This window comes from Acromyrmex echinatior, chromosome 14 (genome assembly GCF_024713525.1).
Source record: "Acromyrmex echinatior isolate Ae372 chromosome 14, ASM2471352v2, whole genome shotgun sequence".
In the NCBI taxonomy this organism is placed as follows: Eukaryota; Metazoa; Arthropoda; class Insecta; order Hymenoptera; family Formicidae; genus Acromyrmex; species Acromyrmex echinatior.
The window spans coordinates 1,899,338-1,911,421 of record NC_141865.1 but is presented as its reverse complement, the minus strand read 5'-3'; the positions used below and the strand labels follow the sequence as shown (position 1 = coordinate 1,911,421).

At 32.4% G+C, this 12,084-nt stretch overlaps 1 protein-coding gene across 1 annotated transcript in view; it reads left to right on the top strand.

Annotated features, from left to right (window-relative positions):
- Positions 1–12,084, top strand: part of Jupiter (microtubule-associated protein Jupiter) — a 35,936-nt gene that overhangs the window by 12,531 nt on the left and 11,321 nt on the right. Inside the window, exon 2 of the mRNA XM_011057850.2 lies at positions 9,412–9,815. Within this exon, the coding sequence (XP_011056152.1) occupies positions 9,412–9,815 (404 nt within the window). The remainder of the gene's footprint in view (positions 1–9,411; positions 9,816–12,084) is intronic.

Below are 12,084 nucleotides of genomic sequence, written 5' to 3'. Positions count from 1 at the left end.
GGTCTTATTTATCTCTTTCTAAATTAAAGCTTGGTACGATTGACGTAGAGAGTAAATAAAGTTTTAGAGCATGATAATCTATGATCCTGTCCAGTCTGAGGAAATGTTAGAAACAGATAAGCGCAAAACGGTAAATTGGTCAATAACACTCGGCGAATTACTTGTTCATGCGAGAAAAAGACAAGCTCGAAGCGCGTTGCTGCACATTACGGACAAATAAAAACGTTACACTGCGCCAGTTGTAATTATAAACGAAAAGGTTGACATTCGCATTTCGCGCGCCGATCACGTCCGTTTGTCATAATTAAGGCAGAGGACCATTGTCGGAATACATGAAATTTGCGCGGCTGTATGGTGGTGCATCAACACAATAAGGATAAAACCACTAGTCGTAGATCACTCTTTAAAAAAAATTCATTTTTTTTTTATCCAGAACAATGTGAAATTATTATAAAATATTTAATAGTCATGATTGACCATAAAGATTACATTATGGATGATTTTATTTCATTTCATTACCATTTTATATGTTTTAATTTGAATTAAATAAAGTAATGACAATTATTCACAATTAAATCCCATATACCAATTGCGGGTCAATTCACCAAATGCTTTATCCTTTTTGATGGCGTTACATCTCATAAGAATAATAAAAATGATTTGCGCATGCATGTCGTAATATACATAACGAAATTATAATTGATGATCCACATCTAGTTCTAATAGTGGATCATGATGCAATTTTATAATACAGTTCAAGTTTATTTAAAATTAGTGACAGTTAAAAATCAATGATAATTAAAAAAATTAATAAAAATTAAATGTTTAGTAATAAAAAACAGTTAAATTATGAATAGTAACACTTTTTGCATATAGACATGTATATTTATATTCTATTTTGATATTTAAAACAAAGAAATCTTTTTGAGATGGCATCATTTGTAAGATTTGACAAATTCTTAAATATTTTTGTAATACAAGTATTATTATAACATAGTGATTAAACAACACCTGCGGACATATTTAATCTCAACCGAGCATAACGTTGATTTTTTTCATGAAATCTAATACTATTTACTGTCTACTGTAAAAGCTACAGAGCAATTCTTAGGATATTACACTTTAAATAAATTTTTAAAAATATATACGTTAGTTAACCATGCACAATAAATAAATTAATTATTAATAGCATCAATAAAATATGTAGCTCTGTAATCTCCTAATAAATTAAATTCAATTAACACTTGAAAGAGACAAAACAAATGCTAAAGAATCTTGTAATATGTAATATGTCATTTAATAGAAAATATTATAATTACTTAAATATAAAAAGTGATTCGGAATTAATGCCTAATTCACATTTAATACTTTTACCTTTCTATAAAGTCTTATCATCGACATCTTTCTTTCGAGCTTCATGTGCCAGATACTCGGACGTAACCTTTTCTAATTGTTCTTTCTGTTCAGAGCATTCTAATTCTGTTGCTCTATTTTTACGAAAAATTATTCAGCAATCGCGAAGTAGTCGAATGTGAAATAAGTAAAACGCATCTCTCTCAAACCGGAAAAATAGTCTGAAAATTATTATGTAAACATACTTTTCGAATACGTCCATGCGATATGTTATACGCGTGTTACTCAAGAAATTACAGAAAACGTTAATACGATTTATCTTACGTTCCGAGAGAAGAATTAAGTCAGTAGTGATCAATATTATAATATTCGGCCAAGGGTAAAATGTCAGATAAAGCGCGCCGTTAACCTGGAAACGAATTATTATTACGCTATCCTAAATTCGATTTTCTTTCTTGGGACAAACGTTCGCGTGCCCGTCGATTTTGAATCGATCATCTCTCCGCTTATTCTTTCTTTTACACGAAATTATGCCGTGACAGGTCGATGTCAAGTACAAGGGACGTCGTGTCGGATGGTACGACCCTATCGCCTTGATATTTGGAAACGCTCTCCCCGTACCATCCACCGCGAACTCCCACGAGATTAATCAATGTTCGCCATAACTCCGAGAAACAAGATCGTTTCGCCTTTATTTTTACCTAGCGATATTTTAAACCTCGAAATTCTATTTCACGGCAAAGTTCGTGAGATATTTGCACAAAGAAAATGTTTTTCCTGTTTTTCTCATTTCTTTATGTACTCCAAAAATATCTTTTAAAACCTCGGATATGGATAATTTTTTCGATACTCAGATAGTGAATCGTATCGATAATTATTGAAGATTGACGATTAAACATTAATATATTACAGTCATTACAATTGTTTCTCATCTCATCACAAGAATTTGAATTTTCCACTGTCTGTCCTAAATATCACGAAATAGGGATTCATCAGCCAAGAGTTGTGAGGTTTTTACATGTATCTAATAACTACGAGCATCAGATGGATTGAGGATGATTGACTGTCCCTTGATGGCTGACTTACCGTAAGATAGTGAAAAACTACAATCAACCATGTGAATATGTAATTGATGAGAACAAAACCACGAGTTTTCACAAAAGCCGTCGCTGTCTCGCAGAAGCGTTAATTCCGCTCATTGTGGTTGTGCTGGGCAAAGTGGATAATGGTGGTACTGCGACCTTATTTCCTAGGCTGCGTCGATTATAACCGACGCGGATATACCTCGCGAGGATATACGTTGCAAATATATGTCGGTTTCGATGTACTCGCGTTGTCGGTCAGGCACCGTGAATGTTATAATCAGCGTTACATCGCGTCTTGATGATAGGCCTCGACATTATTTATCCTCGAGGCCCCGATGGTAGCCCCGTCGTCGATCCCGTCATTCAATTGTTCGATAATCTAATAGAAAAGCCAGCGGTTAACGTCCCCTCCCCCTCCCCCCTCTCTCTCTCTCCCTCTCTTTCTCTCTTTCTGTTCTTCTACTGTGAGAAAAATGATCTACAAGCGTGATACCGTAAACCTATTTTCAGAAATTGCACCTCGTAAAAAACGAGGCGCATAGCGGAATATCGTCCATAACCACGTTCCTCCTTCTCTCTTCTCCTCATCCATAACTCGATGCATATGGCGTTTTCCCTGGGATGCAGTTGATGCACGCAACGTCGGCAAATCACCTTCTCAGATTAGTTGCGTTTCTACGATGAGACGCGAATCATCCATTTTAATTGATTGCGCTCGAAACCTTCGGTGAACTTGAAAACGTACGGAGCAGTTTAGAATTATCACCTGATCGTTTGATCTCTTATAAGTGAACGGGCACATGCAAGCAGTAGGAAGATGAATTTAGCAAAATTCCGAAGGAATTAATTTAAGAAATTGGGATACATATCATCTTCCTTACTTAAAAATTTAAATAATACAATTTAAATAATACAAAAAATTAAGTACCTACACTGAAAGAAAAAATTGGCTGCTGCAGCGAATTAATAAAATATTGCATAGCACTTTGAATTGGCTGCAGCAGCCAATTTTTGGTTATCGAGAAATGTTATGCAATGTTTTTTCTTTCAGCCAATCTTTTCTTTCATTGTAGTAAAACAATAATGTCAATAAAATAAAATTTTCAAACGGTTCGATTTTGTATAAATTTTTAATGTATACACGCAGATATCGTTATCAACCTCAATTGTTTATTTTACTAAAATTTAATGTCAATCATATTAACTCTCGTTATTTTTAATGAATTCTTATTGCGATATTCATGATATTTATAATTAATTTATGTGATTATTCAGTTGATTTATATATTTATTCATACTGAAGAGGGTCCAAACTAGGATCGAAACGTTCATATGTCTCTTTCAATAAAGAATTTATAATTACACACTCACAACCTGTGTCTCGGCTCTTAAAGGCTACTTTTTAATTTTTTTATTTATTCATTAGAGTCTTTATTTTTGTAATATATAATTAAAAAAATTACGTTTTTAATTGTATCATTTTTTAAGTCAGGGAGCGATATATTATTGTATAACGACGGATGGGGAGGAGAGATATTAAAACGTTTACTCGTACTTGCGTAAGTGAGATGCGGTAAACGATTCCGTTCTTGCATGACTTTGATCTTATGGATGCAACGTCATTACATCTCTTATTTTCATTATACCTCTAATTTTAAATAGTGAAACTTGTCGACAATTCAGTCTCGCATCCAGCCTTTCGACATGCGTTTTCTTCATTATACTCTTTAAATTGTCGCGATGATCCAGGAAGTAGCTGCTCACGTTACTTCATAAAAATCTATCCGTTCCTCTCATCTTTTCGGAGAGTAAATCGCTGCGCTCACGCTGCGTTGCTTGTATCGTGCTCAACAGCCATAAGCACGTAATGTCTTATAATGGAAAAAGAAAGAAAAAAAAAGTAAACTACCGTCGGTTCTGGGATGCATCGCATCGTCGTCGAGACCCGATGATTCGTGGCGCTCTAACGGCGCGTTTCTGGACGCGAAACAGGTTGATGGCCCAATTAATGCGAGTACTCGCGTTAATAGATTAGACGTGCAGAGGTGTTATACACACGTCATACACGCATATTTCCCGGCGCACCCATCCTGTCCCCTCCAGGATTACCCGCTTCTTATGGGTCCGATTGATTATCCTCGTTACTCTCGTCTCGCGACTACCTTTCGCGTGGAACGTGGGCACCACACTCGACGAGTATTGACATGGCGCGGCGCCGAGATACAATGGAACACGAGGCGTGAGAGATAGGAAATTAAAAATGTGAAAGTAACTACATTGGCCATCAAAATTGCAACAAGGAAGGGCACGTCTTGAATCGATATTTATACTAGGATAGATTATGGTATACTTGTAATAAAAATACCAAGCTGTACTTTTAAACCCTGTAAATGCATGTAAGGTGGACCGGTAATTTTACATCTTTTATGATAAATGTAATCTATTATATATATAAGTATCATTTTGATAGGTTGTGTCTTGATGTTGCAATTGTATAATCGCTATAATAACATAATAAGGAACTTGTATTATTAATTTACAGTTTTATTATCTTATTTGTAAGTAGGGTCGCCATTAAATAATAATTCTGGTTTAAAATGAACAAATCATTTTCTAAATTCTGAAGGAGATATTTTAAATCTACTAGAATTCTAATTGAGATGACTAGAGTTCTGATTGATGTAATTATTCTGGTAAAAATAAGAATTTATCAGAAATATTATATCCAGAATTCCGATTATCTCAACTAGAATTCTAATTTTAATCAAAAAATTGTGTAATTTATCTATTTTCAATCAGAAATTTTTTGATGGTCGAAAAATGGATAATTAAAGTATTTAAGTTAAATTTTCAGTTAGTATTATTCCCACATAAACCATAAGCCATGAACTAAAAATTTAACTCAAACACTTTGACTGGTATTCGTAGTCAGATCTTATATTTAAAATCGTATTAAGTACAGTCTTGAGAAGTCACGAACTAATCAGAGGGCCATATTAACGTCTTAAGATATTACTTAAGACAGTCTTGAAATAAAAACAAACTATAAATACCGTCCTTTGACTATGAATATCGCCTTAGACATGTTCCGGAAATGTTGGTATTACATTTGGCAATTCTATCTGTAAGTCAGACTCGATAATTGTTTTAGCAGTCTATTACACAAGTTTTCAGACATTTGAATCGTGCGACGAATGATTAGCGAACTATTTTTTTCGCAAATTTTTCTATATAGTATATAAATTTTTTTATTTATATCAAGATTTGCAAAAAATCCTAGCCTTTTTTATTTATATCAGGGTTTAAAAAAAGCCAAGTGGATTTTTTTTGTTTTATTAGTTTTTCTCGAGCATTTGCATTTTTTAGGTCTATTTTTTGTTTAATTTATTTTTTGACAAAAAATTATTCCATCATATATGAAGTGTTAAAATATTCATTACATATTGTAGATTTTTTTGTAAATTTGCTCAGAAAAATTAATGAAATTTTTAATTATGATTAATATTTTAAGGATTATAAATTAAAACAAAAATAAATTAAATTAAATAATTTTTTTTATTTCCTAAAAAATCTAAAAAAAAAGATTGTATGACGTATCGTATGAGGTCTCAAAATATTTATCATTTATTGTAGAATTTCTTAAGAATTTTGTCAAGGAAATGACATTTTTAAGAAATTGTAAAAGTACATTAATATAATTTAATAAATAGTTGAAAGAAAAATCGCACATAAATTTTAATAATTTCATGGAAATTATATTAATTTATATTAAATATTTTTTTTATTTATAGTATATTTTATAGTACTGTATTAGTGTAATATAATAACATTAGTATAATATTTTAGTATTATTTGGTATTTAATATTAAATGATTATTTACATATATTATTAAATTTAATTATTTAATATTATTAAATTTTAATTTTTGTAAATGAATTTTTTAAGTGAGTTTTTTTTAAAATGAAGGAGCAATTTCATTTATGCGATAATTCATTTTCAGCGACAAAAAATCTGTAAGAATCACTTTGTCCCGATCGTGGTGTAAAAAAGAAAGTTTAAATGCGTCGTACAGTGTAATTAGTAAATAAAACTGACGAAAGGATATAGATAACGTTGTAAAACCTTGATTGAGGGATTCAAAAGAAATGAAATGAGAGATTGCAAATTAATGTTCAATAATCTGCGTGTTCGATAAAGATATATCCTGCATTAGTGATGCTGCAATAAACTAACAGAAGATTTCGCAAAATCTAGCTGCGCACGGCTCCCCGACATTTCTATCAACTTCTCTCTGATATGCAATCAAGCGAGATGTAATAACGCGGAAACGTCCATTCATCATCGTGATAGTGCAACGCGCAAGATGCAACGCCACGCAATGAAGGCCGCGCGTCATTAATTAAACTGGAACGTCGTTTCCTTGATCGCGAATTAATGATTTCTTACTATCATTTGTTAATCCGAAATGAGTGCAACGCACGATTATTTATTCTGCAGTATCATTTCGCAGATTTGCTCACTTCAGCACGAAAATGTTTTTTGCGTGCGTGCGTGTATGTGTGTTCACGCATGTGATATACATTAAGAAAGTCCGAAAAAGATTTTATGTATAAATTGATACAGATCTTACTTTTTAAAAACAGTCCATATATATATATTTTTTTAATAAATTTAAACTAAATTTGTAAAGTAATTCTAATATTTAATCGAATTGATACTTAAGTCATTTTTCTGTTGGTAAAGTATTTCATGTAAGAATTTGATTTGTCTAACTAAATATCAAAGGGCTATCTTGAGCCAACACTGAATGTCATGTACAGAATTAATATACTACGGTCATCATAAATCAATTGCTGCGAAAATGATTAATAGTTAAGTTGCATTTATCATACCACATTAATAAATTAAATAAGTTCATGATATAGGAACTGGAAAAGATAAGATGTCTAAATGCGATGTAGCGATAAGATTGATTGTCTTGAGTGTGATGCAACATATATAAAGCAGACTAAGAGGCAGATAGAAATGAATATCAGTGAATACAGAAGGGATATTAATAAAAAAACAATGATAGTATCTCAGTTATTTCAGAGTATAGAATGGTCGCAAAACATGAATTTGATTGGGAGAATGTTACGATTTTAGATAATGAGCCTTCATATCTTAAAAGAATGGTGTCTGAGAGATGATCCATAAAAAAAAACCCAAGCTATTGATATCAATAAGCAAAATGACGTATCTTCCCATTTTGGATTCCGAATCTTCTTCTCTCACTTAAATATTATTGTGTGTGTTCTCCACTGCGTGGATTTTACACTCTGTGGATAGCTGAAATTATATTGTATTTGATATTTATTATTGTATCTCGAGGAGAAAGGTTATAAGAATTTATAATTTTTAACTGTTTGAAACAGTTCGCTATAAATTAAATGTTGTGTAATATATTGGATTTGAAGATGCATCAAATCAAGTGAAATATTTTGAATTACGCTTTCTTATACTACACTTTGGACACAGTTTATAAATGTCAGACAGTACTTATATATTTTTGGATCTATGCATTCCTCGCATCTATATATTTTACATAATAATATTGAAAATGATTTAATATAATCAATTTTTGATTGTAATACTCTTATGAGTATTTGGAGAATTTTAAAGAGAATAATTCATTTCTTATGCACATCAACGTTTTTTTGTTATGACATGGCGATGAGATTTAAATTTTTGTTACTACTAAGAATGATCAGATTAAAAGTCGAAATGTTTGTGTAATTATTAATGTACATGCATTGGCTCAAGATACTCCTTTGTCACTTATTGTTACACAAATCGTCAAATTTCTTAATTCTATTGAGCCGTCATTTTATTGTTTAATTGCTACTTCATAACTCAATTGGCTTCGTTGTTAATTCTAAAAGCAGTTGTTCTTCAAGTTGGGTAATATCCTACGAGCGATTAAAAAAATGGGGACACTCACAGAACACGCGTCGTTCCCTAATTGATATTACGCTTCTAGTTGAACCCGCCTGCTCCTTTCTCTTCTCTTCTCCAAAGTATAATACTTCGGAGAGAAAAAGGAAGCGCTTCATATTCCTAATCACTCGAGCTAATTCCCCCTAGTTTCTTTTTTTACCCTTTTCTCTTTAGCTTTCATGCGCACGCGACAATGCTGCAATATGCGCGTGCCGCATGCATTGCGCCTCGTTAAACGAAAAAACAGGGTTTGCATTCGCAAATTGCATCGTCTGCGTTCTCTATGTGCTCGGCGTATTTGCTTATCGAGATGAAACTCGGGATATTCGTGTCCAATTCGATTTCACCATTGTAGATTTGACCGCTGTCAGTGCTTGCCGCTAATAAAATTAATCCTGTCACAGTGGCTTTATTTTTTACCCATCCTGAAAAAATTGGGTGGTTTTATTGCTTTAAAAAACCCGAAATTTTGAATTTTTTTGAGGTTTTATTATTGGAATTGCAGAAAAGTAACACTGCAACGGCGTTTCGATATTCTACTATTATACTAAAAATCAAGATCTTCGAATAATTATTAAACAAATGTTAAAAGAAAAAAAAACGATTTCTTTAATCTTCAAAAACGATTAATCTCCTCTTAAAGAGTTAAGTATTAAACTGTATTAAAACATTTTGGATTAATCGATTTTTTTTAGAGATTTTCGATTATGGAAAATCGAATGTTTTTAAAAATAAGTTTTTTTTTGTCATTCGAGTTATTTTTTTTTTAACATCGCTCATCCCTATAATGTATATCTAGGTGTAAAAAATTTGAAAAAGGAAAAATAAAAAGAAGGAAAATTGTGTTATGCACTTAATCCACAGTCTACATAAAAAATATTCTTAGCGCGGAGATACTGTCTGACAGACCAAAATTTTTACTTTTAAGTCTCAAATCTTTAATCTCTCCTTCCTCGGTTTCCTTTCCGTTTATCATTTCTTTTGTTTGGATTTCAGGGTGTTGAAACCGCCCGGTGGTGGTAGCAGCGATATTTTCGGCGCGGCCCCGGAAGAAACGAGCCCACGGCGCATCAAGGCCCACAATCAGTCCCAGCTGAGCTCGGCCCTCTTCGGTGATACCAACGGCACCGACAACGCGACCGCTGCTGTGTCACCTCGCAGCAACAAGCCCGGTAATGATTCATACAAACGCCTGTTTGGCCCCCCCGATGCCCCATCCACCCCAAACGCGAGAAATCACATGCGCAGCAATATTCCCCTCAGCGAGGGATCGTCGATCTCGTCGCTATCGTCGGGCACCGCGATGTCGCCCGCGAAGAGCACGACCAGCAACAATTCGACATCAGGCATCGCCAACGGCTATGCCAGCAACGGCAGCAACTCTTCCAATGATATGACAGGTAAGAGTCGGTGGCGAACGAGGAAGCGGTAACGAAGTTATAGTCTGTCCCGGGGTGAACGGCAGTCATCTGTCTACTTTTTCTCGGTAGAATCTAGTTATATCGTTAACGATATCTATAAATTAGCAATTCGATGATATTGAGAACTATTTAATATTTTAAATCACTGTATCTCTCCTATGACATTATATCTGACGGAATAATTTACTTGAAATAAATTTGCAATTTTATTGATAACTTTACCACCTTTTCACTCATCACTGCTATCTTAGATCGTAATATCAAGAGTGAAAAAAATACACAATAAAAATTTTTTGCAAAATATGTTTATATATATGTTTATATGTGTGTGTGTTATGGAAAATATATTTTAAAATGACATTTGCAATCGATAGATCCGACTTGTAAATGTACTGAAAATCAATAATATATTACGGGGTGATTTAGAACACAATCCCGGTGTCGTTGAAAAGTATTCCTACATGATTCTAGGACGATTTTTCCTCTACCAAAATTTTGGTATTTCCGAGGTTTAGTTTTTGAATTAAAAGAAAAAATAGGGTGTATTCGGGAGAGACGCTATTCGCGATATTTAATGCTACAAACTAAAGTTTGCGGAGCTGCAGATAGTGTTAAGAAACATAATCATGACGTCATTAATAGTATTATTTAAAATGCTACTATTAATGACGTCATGATTATGTTTCTTAGCGCTATCTGCAGCTTCATGATAACTGCGTCTTATCAATGTTCTTTCCAAGATAGCGTTAGCATTTGCAAGTCCTGTGAACAGCATTGTCATGTCACTACATATGGATCGAACATCGTTTCCAAAACTGTTAGAGATTATATAGTTCTCTATATATCCAAATTCAATTAAACCTCTGCAGAAAAATAGGGAATAGATTTTAGAAAAGAAAAAGACGGTGTCGCGGTGACAATAAGGAGAAAAGTTAGAGACAATTCCAAATATACTGCATGGATGGAAAAGATCTGGTTGATTCTGAGATGTATTTCATTAACATAAGATATCATTTTCTATATTTTTTAATTATTATAAATATTAATAAAATTCGTAAAACCTTAATTCTTGTCTGTTTGTAATAGAACTGTCTATTTTTTATTGCATTATAAGAGAATTCAATTTGACTTTTATATGACACTGTAAACTCCATATATATATATATATATATATATATATATATATATATAAATAATTATATGTTTATTTTATAAATATATGTGTATTCTGGTTTTTCTACATATTTTATATATCGGAAGTAATTAACTTCAACTAACTATAAATATGGTGGAGTAAAACACATATTAATATCTTATAGAGTATTAGAGAAAAACCAGTATTGTAGGAAGTCATCAATATTGAGAATATATTGCTTCTATTTCATATATTTTTTTAAACATTGAAAAAATTTGTTTAATCTATAAATCTTATTAAAAAAAATAAATTTTTTTCTAAAATTTTGTTCTATCTTCTGTTATTGACAAATAATAAAGTAAAAACGAAGAATGGGATAATCTTTTAAAAGTTGATTTTACTTTTTAGAATGAATTCGGACAGCAAAAAAAATTGTTTATTACACGTTGAAATATCTTATGTACTTATTGCCAAAGTTCTCAATAATATTTCAATAATATTTTGAATTTCTAAGTTAGATGCTTTTCCTTGTTAGAATTAAGTCAGAAACCGGAAGTTGTTCTGAATCATCCATATGTATATAGGAAATAAATATTATTTAATTTCTTCCCTAAACAAAAGGTAGTTTTTGATTTATTTTATAAGTTTATTCTATCGATTGCAAATGTTGCTTTAAAATGATTTCTGTTCAAATATAATTTGAGAAGTTTTATTGTATTTTCTTGCTTTTAACATCACAATCTAAGATAGCAGTAAGATGCATAAAGAAGTCTTAATTTATGGAACTGTTGTAAATGATTTACCTTGAAATATCGAATATTCGACAAAGTCGGATTAGATAAAGATGACTGTCTTTGAAAATGTACAGATCCGCCCCGGGACTCTTTTAAACTGTTTCCACATTCAGGTGGTGCTCCTTTCTATAAAATATGCCAAGGGACGACGATCTTGATCTAAATTGAAATATGTGTGTCGCAGGCTCTTGGCGCTAAAAATCGCTTTCCGTTCTAATTATCACGCTCTTGTCACGACGGGAAGTAACTTTCTCATCGGAAACCGTATTTGATCTCTAGAAGTTCACGCTTATTAAAAATACACGCGCAGAGAAACTTT